A 23,846-nucleotide genomic window follows, 5' to 3' on the forward strand; every position below is an offset into this window, starting at 1 on the left:
CCATGTAAATGAGTCACATCCGGTTGAGGGGATGGGCAAATCAGGGAGGGAAAGAAAGACAAGAATGCTTTACTTGGCAAGAACTATTAGTATAAAATACTGTATGCTAGGAGTTTTCCCTCCCATATCTCCTCATATTCTCAACAGGTTGGCTAAAGTCGTTTGAGGGTAATCATACAATACTCTCAAATGCATTGGCTAAAGTACTAAACAGGAAACAAAAAAATAAATAAAGGGGTTATAAAACATTCCATGTGCCAAGGATCTATACGCCCCCCAATATGTTGCAAAAGCAGCTTTATAGGTATACTCCCCTGCTCTAGATATATGTACACCCTGCTGTAAAATTCCCCATTAAACAAATGAATGACTAGACCTACATACAACGGGGCTCAACGGCCAAATAAGGTAATACACGTAATGTAGTACACATAATGTGTGAATACTATAGTTCACTAATTTAAAATCTGGTTTAACCATATTGTTTCAGTTTCACGAATAAACGAGCAGTGTTGATTAAATAAACATTTTAGAATGTATCTCATTCTAATAGAGCCTTTGCTGATTCATGAAAAGAGGGAGAAGCGTGAGAATTTATACAATGAGGAAACAGTGTCGTTAAAACACGCCCATTTTTACATACGCATGAGATTTCGAGAAACCCTTCTTGGTTAAGAAACAAAAGTTGCCTTGGAGCGTTGAAAAAAATAAGTCCGTGAAGACGAGGGAAAAATGAGCACATCGCCAAGAAAAACCCTGTAACTTAGACATCACAAAAGTTTGTATATAATGCGTCTGCAGAGATATGTAGATGGATCAATCTAGAGATAATGAAAGTTAGACAAGTGCGTTGAAGTTTGACGGGGTAGTTGATAATCAAGCTCATATTTTTTTCTTCTGGAGTCACAAAGTTGGCATCGGTAGCCTAATTTACTTAAGGCGGGTGCGGAAGGCTTTTCACCTGACAAAAATGATGTGAGAGAGGCCGATAACCGTTATATTTTAACAATAATACGTTATGATTATTTTTTACCGGGTTATGTAGCGACCTATGAATTTTAGGAGCAGTAATACGAAACTATTGGGGTTAGAGGCGACTTTTGTGGATAGTTTACAACACTGGGCCAGACTAAAACTGTAAACTTTTCAATGTTATGAAATAGTATCAGAAAACGAACTATATATTTTATATTTAAGATATTGATAACTTATCGTAGGTAATTCAAGCTAAATATATTGGCGTAACACCGAGGTAAAAACCCAACTCTGCTACCTTCTCGGATTTGTCTATGAGCTAACGTTACCTTGATAAAAGTAGTTTGCTCAATCGTTGGAGAAGTGGACTTTCATTTTTCCCCATCATTTACCCTGCGGATTACTAAATTACACTTAATCAATAGATCTTATCAGCTAGTCAGTTATATCATTTCGTTTTTAGACAATTGTTGAAAGTATTTTACGAAACGAATCATGTCTGCTGAGGAGGAGAGATTCAAACTGGTCGTCGTGGGCGGGGGCGGTGTGGGGAAAAGCGCCTTGACCATACAATTCATTCAGGTGAGAGAATCCCCCAACTGTTTGGACATTGTCAACTGTGTGTTGTTTTGTTTGTCTTTAATTTGTCACATCTTCTGATGTGATGAGTATGTTGTAGTGGTAATTGAATATGTGCCTATTAACCCATATAGGCCAACCCACACCGTCTTGACTCATGCTCTCCTATCTTTTTCGCAGTCGTACTTTGTATCGGATTATGACCCAACCATCGAGGACTCCTACACCAAAATATGCACAGTGGATGGGAAAGAGACAAGATTAGACAGTAAGTCATAATGTAGGTTTACTGACGTTCTTTGCTCTAAGAATAGAGGCAAAGCGTAAACTACTTGAGTCAGTGAGTGAGCAAGGCCAAATCTGTCTGTATGATACACCAACATCTGCTCTGTTATAACTTGCCGTTGGCAGATGTTGATGCTCTAAGCCAAGGTGTAGTCTTTTCACTATGCCATAACAAAAGTGTTTCTGTCCAGGGATATAACAATATGTAAGTGCACTATGGCCTGTTGGCTTCTGTCGAGTCGGTTAACCCTGGGCATTTACATCTAAAAGGACCCATGAGGACCAATGTGAAGTTCATAGGAGCATGTCAAATTGAGTGTCAAATGAAAGATAAGTCAATATTATTTTTTTGAAATTAAGACATATGTTTTCAACCATTTCCATCCTAAAAATTAGGAATAATCAAAGGCTTAGATTTCTGGTTGAACAGATAGAAAAGGGGTCTTAGACAACATCTACCAGAATTTTTTTAAGGTATTATATATTTACATCAAAACACAATAATGTTGACGTAAAGACCCCTGCCAACTAATATCAACACTTATATTTAGTTACAGAGAAATGATTTGCCTTCTGTAAGTTTAAGAAACATTGCCTTGTCTTGTAATTCTGTTACCAGAAACCCACATATCTAAGATCTTTTCTAAGGAGGATAATGAAAGTTCACAAGCAAAGGTAGACCTAATAATTCGTTATAGGGGTTTTACTGATATCAAGTTTGTTTATGAATTAAGTGAATAAAACTTGTAATTCTGTTACCAAATCCGTAATGGAATTACCAAACAATCAGTAACGGAATTATTGCGATTGAATTGGCTAAAATGGGAAGTCATAGTAGTCACAAACCATTTACATTTGAGTCATTTAGCAGACGCTCTTACCCAGATCGACTTACAGTAGTGAGTGGATACATTTTTGTACTTTTTCCACATACTGATCCCCTGTGGGTATCAAACCCACAACCCTGGCAGTGCAAACTCCATGCTCTTCCAACTGAGCTACACAGAACATTTGGGTCCAATGTGGGTCACCTGCTACTGTCCTCCCTTCAACTGGCATACTGCTATCTTCAGCTCATAACTGTTTTTTTTCTCTTTCTGTCGTCTGGTGGTCAAAGCAGGACTGTGAAAACAGTCTTGACAACCGCTTTCTTTCTCTCTTCTCTTTCTTTCTCTCTTCTCTTTCTTCTCTTTTTCTCTATCTCTATTTTTCTCTCTTTCTCTTCTCTCTTTCTCGCTCTTTCCTTCTCTCGTTCTTTCTTTCTCGCTCTCCAGTTAATGTCACCTCTCCCAACTCTTACTGACACCTACCATGACACCTAACCACCTACCCTCTTTCCATTTACTGTAACAAGCATCCTCAACCGCTGAGCACCAACTGACACCGGACCTCCATGGATGTTGAAAAGTAATTGAAATTTGGTCAATCCGCCCAAATCTGAACCAATCATAGACGTCTATGTTTTACAAGTTTGGACAGTAAAGAAAATGTAGTACTGTACTGAGCTGTACTTTACTGTGCTGTATTGTAATGTCCAAACTTGAGAAACACAGACATCTATGATTGGTTCAGATTTGGTCTGGTCCGGACCAACCAAAACTGGTTGAGCAGACTTCATTAGCAAAAGGATATTGCATATTTCTAGCTTTTGTGTACTGGGATTGGTCCAGAGGGGCTCTAATCTATGCGGTAGCGAGGAGTGGTTTTGGCTTTGTAAGTTGCAAAAATCAAAACGATATATTTAATGTTCACCGAAATGGCACTTGGCCGGTTCAAGAAGGGGAAACTAAATCCAGTGCGTCGCGGCGGGATAGTGCGTCTGTATTTTCGTGATGGACCCCGGATCTGTGGATGATGACGTTACAGGGTTGCAAGCACAAGAACCATCTACATACCCTACTGTTATTCTCTTTTTTTCTCACCATCCAGGTGAGTGTGCATTATCAGTCACGAGAGGGAATTTTATTCCCAGCAGATAATATCTGAGGTAGTTGAGTGACAATTTTATATCCAGCCCCTCTCGGTCAACCGTGGCATATTTTATTTCCCTCCCTGAGAGCTTACTGCTGATGTAGGCTATGGGGTGTTCGACCTTTCCCACTCCCTGGGACAGGACCGCTCCGATACCGACATCAGAGGAGTCATCAGAGGCATCAATCTGGACAATGAACTTCTCAGAGTTCAGTGTGTCAAATCGGAGGGCCTGTTGTCCGGACCTCTGGCAGTCTCTATGGGGGTGCCACAGGGTTCAATTCTGTGTCCGACTATTTTCTCTGTATATGTCAATGATGTCGCTCTTGCTGCAGGTGATTCTTTGATCCACCTCTATGCAGACGACACCATTCTGTATACATCTGGCCCTTCTTTGGACACTGTGTTAACAAACCTCCAAACGAGCTTCAACACCATACAACACTTATTCCGTGGCCTCCAACTGCTCTTAAATGCTAGTAAAACTAAATGCATGCTCTTCAACCGATCGCTGCCCTCCCGACTAGCATCACTACTCTAGGCGGTTCTGACTTAGAATATGTGGACAACTATAAATACCTAGGTGTCTGGCTAGACTGTAAACTCTCCTTCCAGACTCACATTAAGCATCTCCAATCCATAGTTAAATCTAGAATCGGCTTCCTATTTTGGAACAAAGCCTCCTTCACTTATGCTGCCAAACTTACCCTCGTAAAACGGACTATCCTACCGATCCTTGACTTCGGCGATGTCATTTACAAAATAGCCTCCAACATTCTATTCAGGCTACATCCAATTTGCTATCACAGTGCCATCCGTTTTGTCACCAAAGCCCCATACACTACCCACCATTGCGACCTGTATCCTCTCGTTGGCTGGTCCTCGCTACATATTCATCACCAAACCCACTGGCTCCAGGTCATCTATAAGTCTTTGCTAGGTATAGTTCCGCCTTATCTCAGCTCACTGGTCACCATAGCAACGCCCATCCATAGCACGCTCTCCAGCATTTACATTTAAGTAATTTAGCAGACGCTCTTATCCAGAGCGACTTACAAATTGGTGCATTCACCTTATGATATCCAGTGGAACAACCACTTTACAATAGTGCATCTAAATCGTTTAGGGGGGGGGATTAGAAGGATTACTTTATCCTATCCTAGGTATTCCTTAAAGAGGTGGGGTTTCAGGTGTCTCCGGAAGGTGGTGATTGACTCCGCTGTCCTGGTGTCGTGAGGGAGCTTGTTCCACCATAGGGGTGCCAGAGCAGCGAACAGTTTTGACTGGGCTGAGCGGGAACTGTGCTTCCTCAGAGGTAAAGGTAGGCCAGCGGTGGATGAGCGCAGTGCCCTTGTTTGGGTGTAAGGCCTGATCAGAGCCTGAAGGTATGGAGGTGCCGTTCCCCTCACAGCTCCGTAGGCAAGCACCATGGTCTTGTAGCGGATGTGAGCTTCAACTGGAAGCCAGTGGAGAGAGCGGAGGAGCGGGGTGACGTGAGAGAACTTGGGAAGGTTGAACACCAGACGGGCTGCGGCGTTCTGGATGAGTTGTAGGGGTTTAATGGCACAGGCAGGGAGCCCAGCCAACAGCGAGTTGCAGTAATCCAGACGGGAGATGACAAGTGCCTGGATTAGGACCTGCGCCGCTTCCTGTGTGAGGCAGGGTCGTACTCTGCAAATGTTGTAGAGCATGAACCTACAGGATCGGGTCACCGCCTTGATGTTAGTGGAGAACAACAGGGTGTTGTCCAGGGTCACGCCAAGGTTCTTAGCACTCTGGGAGGAGGACACAATGGAGTTGTCAACCGTGATGGCGAGATCATGGAACGGGCAGTCCTTCCCCGGGAGGAAAAGCAGCTCCGTCTTGCCGAGGTTCAGCTTGAGGTGCTGATCCGTCATCCACACTGATATGTCTGCCAGACATGCAGAGATGCGATTCGCCACCTGGTTATCAGAAGGGGGAAAGAAGAGGAGTAATTGTGTGTCGTCTGCATAGCAATGATAGGAGAGACCATGTGAGGATATGACAGAGCCAAGTGACTTGGTGTATAGCGAGAATAGGAGAGGGCCTAGAACAGAGCCCTGGGGGACACCAGTGGTGAGAGCACGTGGTGCGGAGACAGATTCTCGCCACGCCACCTGGTAGGAGCGACCTGTCAGGTAGGACACAATCCAAGCGTGGGCCGCGCCGGAGATGCCCAACTCGGAGAGGGTGGAGAGGAGGATCTGGTGGTTCACAGTATCAAAGGCAGCAGATGGGTCTAGAAGGATGAGAGCAGAGGAGAGAGAGTTAGCTTTAGCAGTGCAGAGAGCCTCCGTGACACAGAGAAGAGCAGTCTCAGTTGAGTGACCAGTCTTGAAACCTGACTGATTTGGATCAAGAAGGTCATTCAGAGAGAGATAGCAAGAGAGCTGGCCAAGGACGGCACGTTCAAGAGTTTTGGAGAGAAAAGAAAGAAGGGATACTGGTCTGTAGTTGTTGACGTCGGAGGGATCGAGTGTAGGTTTTTTCAGAAGGGGTGCAACTCTCGCTCTCTTGAAGATGGAAGGGACGTAGCCAGCGGTCAAGGATGAGTTGATGAGCGGGGTGAGGTAAGGGAGAAGGTCTCCGGAAATGGTCTGGAGAAGAGAGGAGGGGATAGGGTCAAGCGAGCAGGTTGTTGGGCGGCCGGCCGTCACAAGACGCGAGATTTCATCTGGAGAGAGAGGGGAGAAAGAGGTCAAAGCACAGGGTAGGGCAGTGTGAGCAGGACCAGCGGTGTCGTTTGACTTAACAAACGAGGATCGGATGTCGTCAACCTTCTTTTCAAAATGGTTGACAAAGTCATCCGCAGAGAGGGAGGAGGGTGGGGGGAGGAGAATTCAGGAGGGAGGAGAAGGTGGCAAAGAGCTTCCTAGGGTTAGAGGCAGATGCTTGGAATTTAGAGTGGTAGAAAGTGGCTTTAGCAGCAGAAACAGAAGAGGAAAATGTAGAGAGGAGGGAGTGAAAGGATGCCAGGTCCGCAGGGAGGCGAGTTTTCCTCCATTTCCGCTCGGCTGCCCAGAGCCCTGTTCTGTGAGCTCGCAATGAGTCGTCGAGCCACGGAGCAGGAGGAGAGGACCGAGCCGGCCTGGAGGATAGGGGACATAGAGAGTCAAAGGATGCAGAAAGGGAGGAGAGGAGGGTTGAGGAGGCAGAATCAGGAGATAGGTTGGAGAAGGTTTGAGCAGAGGGAAGAGATGATAGGATGGAAGAGGAGAGAGTAGCGGGAGAGAGAGAGCGAAGGTTGCGACGGCGCAATACCATCCGAGTAGGGGCAGAGTGAGAAGTGTTGGAGGAGAGCGAGAGGGAAAAGGATACAAGGTAGTGGTCGGAGACTTGGAGGGGAGTTGCAATGAGATTTAGTGGAAGAACAGCATCTAGTAAAGATGAGGTCAAGCGTAAATCCAGGATCCCTCGGCATCCTTAAAGCCAACACCTCGTTTGGCTGCCTTTCCTTCCAGTTCTCTGCTGCCAATGACTGGAACGAATTGCAAAAATCACTGAAGTTGGAGACTTATATCTCTCTCACTAACTTTAAGTGTCAACTGTCAGAGCAGCTTACCGATCGCTGCAGCTGTAGACAGCCCATCTGTAAATAGCCCATCCAACCAACTACCTACCTCATCCCCATTTTTTTTCTACTCTTTTGCACACCAGTATTTTTACTTGCACATCCTCATCTGCACATATCACTCCAATGTAAATTGCTAAATTGTAATTACTTTGCCACTATTGGCCTATTTATTTCCTTACCTCCTAATTTGCACACACTGTATACAGATTTTTCTATTGTGTTATTGACTGTATGTTTGTTTATCCCATGTGTAACTCTGTTGTTTTTTGTCACACTGCTTTGCTTTATCTTGGCCAGGTCGCAGTTGTAAATGAGAACTTGTTCTCAACTGGCCTACCTGGTTAAATAAAGGTGAAATAAAAAATTCCCTGTCGAAGTCTGGTGTTCTTAGCACTGGTTTTGCGCACAGGGCTACCTTTAGCTTTTGGAAAGCTATCTTTGCTGCTTGAGTCCATCTCACCTGTGTGGGTAGGTCTTTCTTGGTCAGGTCGGACAATGGAGTGCCTATAGAGACATCATTTGGTATGAAGCGCCAGTAGTCACTTGTGAGCCCTAAGAAGGACTGCACCTGATTTTTACACCTTGGCCACTCCTGGATAGCCTCCACTTTCTTTGTCTGGGGGCGTATGACACCACACCCAATAGTGTACCCCAGATATTCTGCCTCACTTAACCCGAGCCTGCATTTCTTAGGGTTAGCTGTCAAGCCCGCTCTCCTTAGGCTCCCCGTAATGTAGGTCCTGCTCTTGCTGGTGCGTCAGCGACTTCACGACCTGCACCTCTAGTTGGGGTTGATCTTGTTTGGCTGCGGGTTGGGAGCAGAACATAATATCTTGATTTCTCTAATGGTACTCCTTCATAAGGTTGATGTGGTATAGCTGTTCAGGTTTTCTCCTACCTGGCTACCTAACTGTAGTTTACAGGGGATACTCTTGCCATTACTTCCATTGCGCTAAGAGCCAATGTTCCGCTGTTGGAATTAAAAGGAGTACCTTAACCTCTCTGGCGCAGGTGGGACGAATTCGTCCCACCTACGTAACAGCCACTTCAATCCAGTGGCGCGATTTTTGAATCGTTTGAAATACTATTACTTCAATTTCTCAAACATATGACTATTTTACAGCTATTTAAAGACAAGACTCTCGTTAATCTAACCACACTGTCCGATTTCAAAAAGGCTTTACAACGAAAGCAAAACATTAGATTATGTCAGGAGAGTGCCCAGCCAGAAATAATCAGACACCCATTTTTCAAGCTAGCATATAATGTCACAAAAACCCAAACCACAGCTAAATGCAGCACTAACCTTTTATGATCTTCATCAGATGACACACCTAGGACATTATGTTATACAATACATGCATGTCTGTTCAATCAAGTTCATATTTATATAAAAAAACAGCTTTTTACATTAGCATGTGACGTTCAGAAAAAGCATACCCCCCGCAAACTTCTGGGGAATTTACTAACAGTTTGCTAAATTACTCACGATAAACGTTCACAAAAAGCATAACAATTATTTTAAGAATTATAGATACATTACTCCTCTATGCACTCGATATGCTTTTCGGATGAAGCACATTTTGCACATTTTGCAATATTCTAAGTACATAGCCCAGCCATCACGGGCTAGCTATTTAGACACCCGGCAAGATTAGCCTTCACCAAAATCACATTTCCTATAAGAAAAATGGGCTTACCTTTCCTGTTCTTCGTCAGAATGCACTCCCAGGACTTCTACTTCAATAACAAATGTAGGTTTGGTCCCAAATAATCCATCGTTATGTTCCATCAGCGACGTTTTGTTCATGCGTTCTAGACACTATCAGAATACTAAATCACGGTCATGAGCATGGCGCATGGCGTGACAAAAAAATTCTAAATATTCCATTACCGTACTTCGAAGCATGTCAACCGCTGTTTAAAATCAATTTTTATGCCATTTATCTCGTAGAAAAGCGATAATATTCCGACCGGGAATCTGCAATAAGCTAAACAGCCGAATGAAATTTCTCCACGGGGGCGAATCGCGCACGCGCCTCATTCCATTGTCACCTAATGGGACACTTGGAAAAGGCGATAATCTGTTTCAGCCTGAGGCTGCCTCGTCATCGTTCCTGTTTTTCCTGGGTTCTGAGAGCCTATTGGAGCCCTAGGAATTGTCACGTTACAGCTAAGATCCTTACTCTTCAATAAACAGAGGCAAGAAGAACGACTCCTTGTCAGACAGGCCACTTCCTGCATGAAACCTTCTCAGATTTTTGCCTGCCATAGGAGTTCTGTTATACTCACAGACACCATTCAAACAGTTTTAGAAACTTTAGGGTGTTTTCTATCCAAACCTGAACAATAATATGCATATTCTAGCTTCTGAGTTGGTGTAGGAGGCAGTTAAAAATGGGCACGTATTTTTTCCAAAATTCTCAATACTGCCCCCTATCCCCAACAGGTTAACTCCTACATAAATCCAGGATCCCTCGGCACGGCCTCCCAAATAACAGTTAAAACAGGGAGAAGTCCGATGGCAACTGGGGCATCTCCCTAAGAGCAAACAATAAGTGAGGTAATAACATGTCCCAGTTCCTCCTGTCCCGTTCCACAACCACCTTTTATCATCGACTTGACAGTTTTATTCAAGCGTTCTCATAAACCATCTGTCTGAGGATGAAATATGCTCGAGTGTATCTGTTTAACCTGTTACAAGGCACACAAGTCCTTCATTATGCGGAAGATAAACGGGGTCCGTGGTCGGTCAAAATAGAGGGTATGCCGACTTGGGAAAACATCTGAAACAACTCTTTAGCAATACCTTTTAGTGGACATATTACGCAGGGGTATGGCTTTGGGGTAGCATGTGGCAAAATCAATTACCACCAGTATACAGTGGCTTGTGAAAGTATTCACCCCCCTTGGCATTTTTCCTATTTTGTTGCCTTACAACCTGGAATTAAAATAGATTTTTGGGGGGTTTGCATCATTTTATTTACACAAAATGCCTACCACTTTGAAGATGCAAAATATTTTTTTGTGTGAAACAAACAAGAAATAAGACAAAAAAAACAGAACTTGAACGTGCATAACTACTCACCCCCCCAAAGTCAGTATTTTGTAGAGCCACCTTTTGCAGCAATTACAGCTGCAAGTCTCTTGGGGTATGTCTCTATAAGTTTGGCACATCTAGCCACTGGGATTTTTTCCCATTCTTCAAGGCAAACCTACTCCAGCTCCTTCAAGTTGGATGGGTTCCGCTGGAGTACAGCAATCTTTGTCATACCACAGATTCTCAATTGGATTGAGGTCTGGGCTTTGACTAGGCCATTCCAAGACATTTAAATGTTTCCCCTTAAACCAGTCGAGTGTTGCTTTAGCAGTATGCTTAGGGTCATTGTCCTGCTGGAAGGTGAACATCCGTCCCAGTCTCAAATCTATGGAAGACAAACAGGTTCCTCAAGAATTACCCTGTATTTAGCGCCATCCATCATTCCTTCAATTGTGACCAGTTTCCCAGTCCCTGCCGATGGAAAACATCCCCACAGCATGATGCTGCCACCACGCTTCACTGTGGGAATGGTGTGATGAGAGGTGTTGGGTTTGCGCCAGACATAGCATTTTCCATGATGGCCAAAAAGCTCAATTTTAGTCTCATCTGACCAGAGTACGTTCTTCCATATACTTGGGGAGTCTCCCACATGCCTTTTGGCGAACATCAAACGTCTTTGCTTATTTTTTTCTTTAAGCAATGGCTTTTTTCTGGCCACTCTTCCGTAAAGCCCAGCTCTGTGGAGTGTACGGCTGAAAGTGGTCCTGTGGACAGATACTCCAATTTCCACTGTGGAGCTTTGCAGCTCCTTCAGGGTTATCTTTGGTCTCGTTGTTGCCTCTGATTAATGCCTTCCTTGCCTGGTCTGTGAGTTTTGGTGGGCGGCCCTCTCTTGGCAGGTTTGTTGTGGTGCCATATTCTTTCCATTTAAAAAAAAAAAAAAAAAATAGGATTTAATGGTGCGATGTTCAAAGTTTCTGATATTTTTTTACAACTCAACCCTCATCTGTACTTCTCCAACTTTCTCTGACCTGTTTGGAGAGCTCATTGGTCTTCATGGTGCCCCTTGCTTAGTGGTGTTGTAGACTCTGGGGCCTTTCAGAATATATATATATATATATATATATATAAGATTGTGTGACACTTAGATTGCACACAGGTACATTTTATTTAACTAATTATGTGACTTCTGAAGGTAATTGGTTGCACCAGATCTTATTTAGGGGCTTCATAGCAGTAATTATTTTTCATTTCACTTCACCAATTTTTAATATTTTGTATGTCCATTACATGAAATCTAAATAAAAATTAATTTAAATTACAGGTTGTAATGCAACAAAATAGGAAAAACACCAAGGGGATGAATACTTTTGCAAGGCACTGTATATTCGTGCCCCCGGGCTGATTTGGGAATAGGACCTACCAGATCCATGGCTATCTACTCAAAGGGTGTTTCAATGATGGGGAGGGGGGTGAGTTTCTGTAATTGGCTTTGGGGGCATTCTTTTTGGCACTTGTCACATGACTTGCAGTACTTCTTTCTCTGTATCACTTGTAATGCGGGGCCAGTAGAATCTACTCATGATGTGCTCTTTAGTTTTGTCTACTGCTAAGTGGCCTCTCAACACGTGCGCCAGGTACAGTACCATGTCTCTATATGCCCCTTCTCTTAACCAACAGTACTGTAAGCCCTTTATGCAGTAATAAGGGGGATTTAATAAGGGGGATTGATGTTCTCCATGTGCTTCCCATCCATCACCTTCACTCTGCGTTGCGCCGAGACCAGGTCCGGGTCCTGCAGCTGTGCGGTGCTAAACTGTCCTGTCAACTCATCAGATAAATTAAAGTATTGGCTGTCTATTCTCACCGGGGCCAATGCGGGCCCTTGGTCTCCTCCGCTCTCCGTTGCGAGACCTGAGCATGTATCCTCCGGTCTTTTCTTCAAACAGCTGCCTGAGCCTCTGATGTGACTTCTCCCTGTAGTGCTAGTGGGGCATATCGGGTGCGTGCCTTTTGGGGATGTGTTTTCTCTGAGTGTGCCAGTGACTGCTTCGCATAGCTTATATGCACTGGTGCGGTCTGGGGCTGCTCTGTTTAATCCGCCACGAATTCTTAACAAATTAGTCTCTCCCGAGCAGTACTGGTAAGTGGTTCACCACCCCCAACTTCATAGTGCACTTGCCTCTGGGAGTAACTAAGGTCACCTGCGCCACTGTGTCCCCATGGATACAGGAGACTGACATCTGTTCCTGACACACATCTCCCTACTGTACTAAGTGTGACCGAACTAGGGTAATCTTACATTGCTTCTGCATCCTCTCCTTGGACTTTTATGGCCGGGGCTCCCTCTGCGGTCCAACACTGCGGGGATAGATTACATGGATGTGCACCGCTTGAACCGGAGGAAGGCTCGGTGGGCACCGGAAACACCGTCTCTCCCCAACCCCTGGTCAGCCGTATTAGTTGATACATTTGGGCTCTTGCTGACTCGTTGCTATCGAAGGTCAACTCGTGGAAACGCTTGGCCTATGGATTCAGACAGCACCGGGATAAGATTTTGGCTTTTAGTTTCTTAGTCCTCTGCTTCTGCAGGATCCAGGTTGAAATACGCAGCCTGTGCACGCCCAGAAACAAAGGGGGCCAGCATCCCTGCCCACTGCTCCGGGGCCTATAGTTCTCTTACTGCTGACCTCTTGAATGATAGCGGATAAGCCTCAATGTCATCCTGTTCTTGTAGCCTAGGTATGAGTCCCCACTCCAGGCTTACTGTCCTTCCCTGCCTGAGCCAGCATGGCCACTTAAATTCTCAAGAGGTCTGTGCTTTCCTTTTGCACATTTTAACAATGCGGCCTCCATCCTTAATATAACTTATAGTAACTCTGTCACCACTTCTGGGGCCCGCATTCTCCACCACTGTGATTGGTCCAGAGGGGTTCTGATCTAATGCGGTAGCGAGGGGTGGTGTAAACAGAGGAAGAATTGGCTTTTTAAGTTGCAAAAATCTAAATGATATTTAATGTTTATCGAATGGCACTCGGCCGGTTCAAGAAAGCGGAAACAAAATCCAAGTCCGGTTTAGAGCACTTCACTTACAATATCCTTTCGATAATCACCAAATTACCTTTAGCTCGCCACTACGGGAATCACTTACGCAAGCAGTGGTGTAAAGTACTTAAGTAAAAATACTTGAAAGTACTAAATTCGTTTTTGGGGGTATCTGTACTTTACCATTTATATTTTTGACTACTTTTACTTTACTACATTCCTAAAGAAAATTATATATTTTTTTACTCCATACATTTTTTCCTGACACCCAAAAGTACCTGTTACATTTTGAATGCTTAGCAGGAGAGGAGGAATGTTCAAATTCACGCACTTATCATGAGATCACCCTTGGTCATACCTACTGCCTCTGATCTGGCGGATTCACTAAACATGAATGCCTCGTTTGTAAATTATGTCCAACACTCTTGACTTTTTAAAAATTGTGCTGTCTGGTTTAAGGAATTTGAAATTATTTATACTTTCACTTTTTATACTTAAGTATATTTAAAACCAAATACTTTTAGGTTTTTACTCAAGTAGTATTTTACTGGGTGACTTAACTTAATAGAAAATGACTTAAGTATCTTTACTAAAGTATGACAATTGGGTACTTTTTCCACCACTGCACACAAGGTCTTCCTCTTTTAAGCTGTTTGTCTCTCTGTCCTCTTCTGTCGTTTTATCCTCTCCGTTCTATATTTGTCCCCCACACCTCTGGATGGTTCAGGATGCATCACCATGAAGATAATGATATTCATATCCATAATTATGTAGTACAGATCAGGGATGTAAATCCACTTCACCTACTGTTGTTCAATAACCAAAATACTTTATTTTAAACTCAAGGTGTCATGTCGTAACTGACACCCCATTATTTCAGCAGACATCTTTGAATCTTAATTCGGAGCAGATATTTAACCGTTTTTGGAAAACGTGGTCGCATAAACTGATTTTATCATAATTATTTTAGAAACTTTGCATCTGCACAGTTCTTTCAGTAAATGTGTTTTTGTGAAATGTTCTGTGTAAATTGTGCATAGTTGTATGGTTTGAACTTTTAAATCAATGGTTTTTGTTTTGCATACATTTTAAAGTGAAAAATCTTTGTCAAAGCGTAATTCCTACTGGCACAAAAGGAGGGTGTTGCGCTTGTCAGTGAGCCTTCCTTGCACCCCTCCTGCATTTGTTACTATGTTGCATCTACAGTGCATTCGGAAAGTATTCAGATCACCTGACTTTTTCCACATTTTGTTATATTACAGCCTTATTCTAAAATTGATTTAAATTATTTTATTTTCTCATCTACACATGATACCCCATAATGACAAAGCAAAAAGAGGGTTTAGCAATTTTTTCAAATGCATAATAAAAAAAAACTATTTACATAAGTATTCAGACCCTTTGCTATGAAACTCAAAATTGAGCTCCGGTGCATCCTGTTTCCATTGATCATCCTTGAGATGTTTCTTCAACTTGTTTGGAGTCTACCTGTGGTAAATTCTATTGATTGGACATGATTTGGTAAGGCACACACCTGTCTATAAAAGGTCCCACAGTTGACAGTGCATGTCAGAGCAGAAACCAAGCCATGAGGTTGAAGGAATTTTACGTAGAGCTCCGAGACAGGATTGTGTTGTGGCACAGATCTGGGTAAGAGTACCAAAAAAATCTCTGCAGCATTGAAGGTCCTCATGAATACAGTGGCCTCCATCATTCTTACATCGAATAAATTTGAAACCACCAAGACTCTTCTGGCCAAACTGAGCAATCGGGGTGAAGGACCTTGGTCAGGGAGGTAACCAAGAACACAATGGTCACTCTGACAGAGTTCCTCTGTGGAGATGGTTGTCCTTCTGGAAGGTTATCCCATCGGTGCAGCACTCCACCAATCAGGCCTTTTATTGTAGAGTGGCCAGACGGAAGCCACTCCTGGCTGTCTATTTCTCACCATTTGGAGTTTGCCAAAAGGCACCTAAAGGACTCTCAGACCATGAGAAATAAGATTCTCTGGTTTGATGGGACCAAGATTGAACTCTTTGGCCTGAATGCCAAGCATCACATCTGGAGGATACCTGGCACCATCCCTACTGGTGAATCATGGGGGTGGCAGCATTATGCTGTGGGGATGTTTTTCAGCGGTAGGTACTGGGAGACTAGTCAGGATCAAGGGAAAGATGAATGGAGCAAAGTACAGAGAGATCCTTGATTGAAACTGACTCAGGACCTCTGACTGGGGTATAATGCTTTGTCATTATGGGGTATTGTGTGTAGATTGATGTGGGGGGGAAAAAGTTTAATTTTAGAATAAGGCTGTAACAACAAAATGTGGAAAAAGTGAAGGGCTCTGAATACTGTCCGAATGCACTGTATGTCACTATCCATATTTATCCCTGTGTACGTACATCTGATCTCTGTGTGTGTGTGTGTGTGTCTCAGTCTTGGACACAGCCGGTCAAGAGGAGTTTGGGGCAATGAGGGAGCAGTACATGCGCTCAGGAGAAGGCTTCTTGCTGGTGTTCGCTCTGAATGACACTGGCAGGTAAGAATTGTCCACCTAGACAATCTCGAGTCATAGGCAAGCTGTAGATTCAAAACAGTATTCCCAACTACACAACATTCTATGAAGTCCTCAGAGCTAAAGCATTTGTCAGGGCTACAGTACTCAAGGTTTCAGGAAGGCAATGTCACTGTTTGCAATTAGGGATGCATATTTCGGTCAATTTAGCTGACAACTAACTGACCCTCATTAACCAGTCAATGAACAGTAAAATAAATTCAGAACATTAAAATGACCAACAGAAAATACTAGCAGAGATATGTATATAATAACGAGATGCTTACGTCTCCGCTCTAACAATGGGAGTGGTCCCAAGGCAGGAAAGCAGGCGACAAGCTTAGGCCAAAAATAAGGCCATAGAAACACATTGGACACTATTTTGGACAGATTTTGGCGCTTCGCCTCTTCCTCTCTGATACTATGCATGTATATGCATACAAGGACCGGACATTTTTTATTAAGAGCTTATGGCGAATAGGAGGCTCGCTTTACGAGTTGAGATTGAGAAATAAAAATAGCTCCTTTTTAGACATGGCCACAAGTTTTTAACACGTGGTTGCATTTAGAATAGTTGTTTGTTGTGCAATGACTGGGCTTACAAAAGCAGCTTTCACTCCAGTAGCCTACAGGCTTTTTGAGGAGCTACTCTCGCGCTGTCTGGTAGGCTATTTCTCTCCGCAAACTAGGCTCTCTGTATGCTGTGCACATGTGATAAATAAAATGTATGACGACTAATGAAAATACACGAGGCAATTTTTATGTAAAAAAATTATGCAGAGTAACCTATAGACCCGAGTTCCCCAAAACTTGTGCCCCGAATTTGGCCTGTGGGTGGTTTTATTTGCCCCCCTCCCCCACCCCCCAGTTTTCTGAGCAAAAAATACGTTTGAATTTTCATTGTTGGACATAAGACTGTAAAAACACCAGGAAATCAGCTCCAAGTGAGTTTTATTTAGGAAATCTATTCCCATGCATTATAGAGATGTGATCATAGTCTAATAATAATTAATTGGATTTATATAGCACTTTTCTACCAGCTGAGGTACTCCAAAGCGCTTTTATATAGTTAGGGGAAGACTCAGTGATGCACAGCGACCACAGCTAACCGATTTAACGATTAACCTCTCTAGGGTAGGTGGGACGAAATCGTCCCGCACTATTCAACAGCCAGTGACGCATCAGAGCGCCAAATTTAAAACCACAAAATGTAATAATTCAAAGTTCTCAAACACAGGACTATTTTACACCATTTGAAAGATAAGACTCTCGTTAATCTAACCACACTGTCCGATTTCCAAAAGGCTTTACAGCGAAAGCAAAACATTACATTATGTTAGGAGTGTACATAGTCAGAAATAACCACACAGCCATTTTTCAAGCAAGCATATATGTCACGAAAACCAAAAACACAGCTAAATGCAGCACTAACCTTTGATCTTCATCAGATGACACTCCTAGGACATTATGTTATACAATACATGCATGTTTTGTTCAATCAAGTTCATATTTATATCAAAACCAGCTTTTTACATTAGCATGTGATGTTCAGAACTAGCATACCCACCGCAAACTTCCAGTGAATTTACTTAATTACTCACGATTAACATTCACAAAATACATAACAATTATTTTAAGAATTATAGATGCAGAACTCCTTTATGCAATCGCGGTGTCAGATTTTAAAATAGCTTTTCGGCGAAAGCACATTTTGCATTATTCTGAGTACATAGCCCGGCCATCACGGCTAGCTAATTTGACACCCACCAAGTTTGGCCCTCACCAAACTCAGATTTACTATAAGAAAAATTGGATTACCTTTGCTGTTCTTTGTCAGAATGCACTCCCAGGACTTCTACTTCAACAACATATGTTGTTTTGGTTCGAAATAATCCATAGTTATATTGAAATAGCTCCATTTTGTTCGTGCGTTGAGGTCAGTATCCAAAGGGTGATGCGCGGGCGCATTTCGTGACAATTTTTTTTTAAATATTCCATTACCGTACTTCGAAGCATGTCAAACGCTGTTTAAAATCCATTTTTATGTGATTTTTCTCGTAAAATAGCGATAATATTCTAACCGGGCGACGTTGTATTCGTTCAAACACTGAAAGAAATAAATGGAGTAGTCTCGTGCACGCGCGCTCCAGTTTCATTGTTCTCAGCAGGACCACTCACAAAAACCCCTGCTGTTTTTTGCCCAGAGACTGCAGAGCTCTCATTCCACTTTCTGGTGCCTTCTGAGAGCCAATGGAAGCCTTAGAAAATGTCACGTTACAGCAGAGATGCTGTATTTTTGATAGAGATGCCCTAGAAGGACAACAAATTGTCAGACAGGGCACTTCCTGCATAGAATCTTCAGGTTTTGGCCTGCCATATGAGTTCTGTTATACTCACAGACACCATTCAAACAGTTTTAGAAACTTTAGAGTGTTTTCTATCCAAATCTATTATATGCATATTCTCGTTTCTGGGTAAGAGTAGTAACCAGTTTAAATTGGGTACGTTTTTTTATCCGGCTGTGAAAATACTGCCCCCTAGCCCCAACAGGTTAACTGTTAACATCCCTATTTGCGACGCAAACGCAGTACACTCATGATCATTTATTCATTCCTTGAAGTGTTGAGGCATTCAAGCCATGGTCAGTATTACACTTAGTCTATACTGTGTTTTCTGGTTCCGGCCGTGCAACCCTAATCACAGAGCGATGCTACAGTAACTAAGGGAAGTGAGACTTGTTATAGGCGTTCACCTCTCATAAGTGTCGCATTCATGACATGGTGTCAAATACAGGCAGCATAATGAGCTGCTGTAGTAGTTCTCTCTGAATTGAAATGTGGATGGGTGCAATTGCACGTTAACAGAGTTCATGTGTGCCATTAGTTTAGATTGCAATTCATACGAGCTTCACAACCAACGAACCCTTGCCCTCTTATGAGCTGTAGAATGCGTCTTAAAGGTGCACTGGAGAAGTTCTGTCCCCATGCGACGACGAGTCTAAGTACAAACACAACATTCTAAGAACATATGTAGAGCTTAGCCTACAATATAAGAATTGTCTGTATTTATTTATGAACTGTACCCCCCCCCCCCCCCCCCCCCCCAGACTTGACTCCTGCCAGGTCACACAGGATGCCTGGCTTGCTTTGGCAAGGCTCGATAGGTGTCCTGGTAGGACCCAGGCTACCCCTCCCACTTCTAGTGTGTGTTTGTCATGTTTGAATGTTTGTTGTCACTGTGCTGTCATATTTACAAATTTTTAAATAAGAGTATACAATTAAACAACAAAAAAGAAGTTGGATTAATGCAAATGAGTATGCCTCTTTGTTTTAGGGGGCATATACACTCGTTTTTCTTTTTTTTACAGTAAATTGAACTAATGGATTGCACCTTTTTAAGGACATAAAGCACTTGTGATCAGTTCCTAATGTGTTCTCGTTTTGACCACTTTCCTTCCCTTTTTTCAGTTACAATGAGATCCACAAGTTCCACACCCAGATACTGAGAGTGAAGGACCGGGATGACTTCCCCATGGTGTTGGTGGGGAACAAGGCTGACCTGGACCAGTCGAGAGTGGTATTGGTCTTCATTGACACTCATTGTCATGATAAAAGAGATCTTCTGCTAGCTTTAATAATGCCAATTTAGATCCTACTGGTTCAAAATCTCAGTCCTTGAAAATACGTTTGAGTTGCCAACAGGTGGCGAGTGGCTACAAGTGTTTCTTTGGCTAGATCTAATAGCAACTTCCTAATCTTACACAGTTTAACGGAATAAGGAAATGAAACTCGCCTGGCGAGCAGCTCGCTTTTAACCTGAGTGCATGTACCTCTCTCTGTCCTGTCTGTAGATCTCCAGAGAGGAGGCCCAGGGCTTTGCCAGAGAGAACAGGATCCATTACATGGAGGCCTCGGCTAAGAACCGCTACAACGTAGACGAAGCCTTCCTGGAAGTGGTGCGAGCTATAAGGTAACGTCATAACGTTAACATCTAGCTGCAAGGTAGGCTGTTTTAAATATTTTATTATGTTGCAGAAAGCTGTAAGGTACTTTATAATAGGTCATCATGTTTATAGCTAGATGATTAGAAAAGTTGGTGACCAGAGAAAAAGTTGAGGGACAGACATTGTGGTGTCCATTTTATAGCCTGCTCCTGAGTCGAAGCATCCAATGCGCTTTCCCTTACTCTCTCTCTGTTTTTTTTTAAACACAGAAAGTTTCAGGAGACTGAGAGTCCCCCTCTACCTGCAAACCACACAGGAAAACGGAAGAGCAGTGGCTGCCCCTGCACCCTCCTTTAACTGTCCCCTCCCCTGGCATAGCACTGTTGTCACAGAGACCAAAACCCCCTCACCTCACCACTGATGCAAGTCTTGTCTGACTTACCTGGAGGAAAATGGGAAGATTGGGCAAGGGAGGGGAGAGATATACACTTGGAAATGCAAAAAAACTGTATGGGGAGGTTTGGGGAATGGGGCAGGGATGTGTGTGTGTGGGAGAGCTTGCTTACGTCAATGGTGGGCAAAGTGGTGGTGTTACACATTTTTTATGGTTTCATTCACACTTAGAAATTAGCATCTTCAAACTTTTTTCTATGCTTGTTTTGTATTTACGGTTTTGTTATTTCATTATTGAGTAAGGATGTAAAGGGAAGCCTTGAGCTAGATGAGAAGAGAGCAAGAGATGAGTCCACAGACTGAAAGAGCGAGAGAGGAGGGATGGTAAAAAGGGAGATCTCACAGATACTGTGTTTTAGGTAGCCTCCTACATTGGGTCAACCTGATGTAAGTCACTGGTTTGACGTTGCTGGAAGGAATGGATAATTTAAAAACTAGAGGGTGCTGTTATTCATACCTACAACAGAAAAGGAAGGGAGCCCAGTTAAACTGAATAGACAAATTAGATTTTTTTTTAAATGCATGGAAAAGAGTGAGATGAAGAAGCAGAATGAGAGCGGAGGAAAAAAATGTTTGAAACACTGGTACTTTTTCACAGTGTAGTATCCATGACCACATAATATATTTTTTTTTGCACAACTTCAACTTATGGACTGGTAGGCAAAAGTAGTTTGACACTAAAGTGCTATTGTTTATTTTAAAATGACTGGGTGGATGTTTAGGCGTGTCCAGGTACTTTTGTCTATGCATACAGGTGTAGGCCTGCTTTTTAAGTCATTTTTATTGTAGTGCTGTTTGCACATTTTTGTCACACTGCTACCAGCCATGTACATCAAGGAGTTCGTTTTTGAACTGTATTAAATGAATGAGTCAAAGCTATTGAAGATCTGTTGAAAAGCTGCAGACAAGGCATCATTCCTATCAACCAAAATAATTGTGGGTCCAACAATGAGAACAAATGCAGTGTATTTATAATTTTGGTGTTATGTAAAGTTCAATAGTATACAGGGTTAACTGAATTAACAACAGAGACAGAATGCAATATGGAGTTTTCTTAAGTTTGGGGTATGGCCTCATCTCCGGGATTGCTCCTCAGAGCCAGATGCTGATGACGAGTAGCCCTACACTGGGCAGCTGGCATCGGAAACCAAACCCGCTGCCCGTTATTATAACTGGGGGAGGTGGATGGTTGTCGACAACTGTTGATGAGAAAGTGAGAGAACATGGGTAAGTTGACATATAAATACATTGTAAGATTTATGCCCATTGGTTGAGAAAGAGGACGGTGATAAACACGAGTGAGCCCATGGGCTGAACAGCAAGCATGAGGAATGTGTATTATTGTGCCGTGCTTATAGGCTATAAGGTAAATAATGAATGACATTCCAGACATGGCTAATAGGAAAGAAGAGAAGACCGCTATGCTGATGACAATACGTTCGTATTCATTCCCACTATGCCCATATAATAGGAAGCTAAGTGAATTATGTTATGCTTACTTGAAGTTAACCAAGCATTCAGACCAGCCTCCCTGATTGAACTTCCATAAACTATATCTGTCTGTCATGAAGTAACTTGTTTGATTAGAGAGGATGTGTAGCACTAGTCCTGCAAACCTTCATATAGATGTAATTAACATATGACTAACAGTTAGCCTACTTTCCCCCAGGGTGATATTTTACACAAAGCAGGATAGCCATCTAACTTTCTGAAAGATTGTGAATGTGCTCCATATTTGTGAGTTGAATCGGGCATAATTCTGTGACCCCAAACATTTTTGAGATGTTTTGATGAATAATTTGAGTTCTCAAAGCTGGCAATCTTATTTTATTTGTGAAATAGAACCCTGTTCATGATGTAGGATCAACCTTTGTCCCCCATTTGTTCTTTACCTAATTCTAGAATAATGCATTGACTCTGTGTTTATTACTGTAGTGTAATAAGCCACAACATACAATTGTACTTAAGTCTGTTATATGTAATTATTTTTAACAGCAAAAAGCCGCTTTAATTCGTATACCAATGAATCTCAAACTATATCTAACTTGCACCCTGTAATCTGCCGGTATCTGCCATGTGTATTTTGTACTGAAATAAACCAAATACTTTTTTTACACACACTTTTTATATGTTATTACTCAAATCTAGAGTTTTTGCTCAGAATGAAATAGGGCAGCTGGTTTATCTGGACAACACCAACTTTTTTTCTACTTTACTATTTCTCTTCAACAGCATTGGTGAACACTTGGTGATAGGAAAGAAGTAGTAAATCTCAGTTTGGCTTAGGTCAAATGTGATTAAAAAAAAACTTCTGATGAATGCAATGAGAAAAGGAGCATGTAAATGTACAGATCAATAAAAAGGACTGTTTTGAATTAAGATTGTGACAATTCAATGTACTCAAGCATGCATTTCTCTGATGTTCATTCTCAAAAATATTATGTATGGTAGCCTGTGTGGTCCAGTGGTTATAGCCGGCATGGGTTCGAATCCGTCCCACTGCCCTTTGATTTGCCCTCCCCATCTTTCCAACACTGTTCCATCGCTTCAATAAAAGCTAAATATATAAAGTAAAAAATACCTTTAACCCTAGTGTAGTGTTCGGGTCTGTGGAACCCATTTTCAATGTTTACTAAAAGAACAATTATACAATTAATACTTTTTTCAACCTGAGACTCATTGGACTTGGCTCATTTTCTGTGAAGAACATGTAAAAGAACACATTTTCATTGAGTGCACACTGTACCCCCCCCCCCCCCCCCGAACATTTATATTACATATGTGGTGTTTGGGTGGACCCGAGGGTAATAAAAGTGTATGTGTGTGGGTGAAAACAAGTAATACTTAAACAAGGTTTGCTGTGTGCCTTCACTCTGTCTTCCTCCCTGGGCCTGCTGTTTCAACATAGCACCAAGAACCTGTCTGTCTCTTGCTTTCTTGCACTCTTTACCCTTTGTAGTGTGTGAAATCACACAATGTCTTGCGGGAGCCTGAACAATGTTATTACATTACATTATTTCGATACATTGTAAAAAAGTAAGTATTTCCTACACACAATTGGGGGAGGGACAACAAATAGCTTTGCATGTGTAGCTCCTTACCACAATCAGTATGGCAAAAATGATCTCTGCTCAGAGGGCCCTTGAAATTATTTTCGCAGAGAGAGAAGCTAGTGTGGAAGGAGTTTTCCGAAATATGAGGATCATGTCTCTGTCAATTCGGAGTCTGACAGTGAGTTGGAAGGAGAGGATGAGATTGACCCTCAGTATGCACCAGAACCAGCCCATCAGCAACCAGCTCATCAGCAGCCTGCAGGAGGAGAAATATGGATGTCAAAACATTGTGAAATTGAATGGTCTTCTTGGTCAAGGAATGAGCCACCCGCATGGCTGCCAATGTGATAAGG

At 42.6% G+C, this 23,846-nt stretch overlaps 1 protein-coding gene across 1 annotated transcript; it reads left to right on the forward strand.

Annotated features, from left to right (window-relative positions):
• The first annotated feature begins 658 nt into the window (after nt 1-658).
• LOC115192116 (ras-related protein R-Ras) lies at nt 659-22,819 on the forward strand. Its single transcript, XM_029750271.1, has 6 exons — nt 659-1,557; nt 1,735-1,822; nt 15,927-16,029; nt 19,512-19,620; nt 19,895-20,013; nt 20,257-22,819. Exons 1-6 carry the CDS (start codon nt 1,471-1,473, stop codon nt 20,342-20,344), a joined length of 594 nt encoding a protein of 197 aa, XP_029606131.1. The 5' UTR covers nt 659-1,470; the 3' UTR covers nt 20,345-22,819.
• The last annotated feature ends 1,027 nt before the right edge of the window (nt 22,820-23,846 follow it).

Source organism: Salmo trutta, chromosome 4, assembly GCF_901001165.1.
Source record: "Salmo trutta chromosome 4, fSalTru1.1, whole genome shotgun sequence".
NCBI classification, from domain to species: Eukaryota; Metazoa; Chordata; class Actinopteri; order Salmoniformes; family Salmonidae; genus Salmo; species Salmo trutta.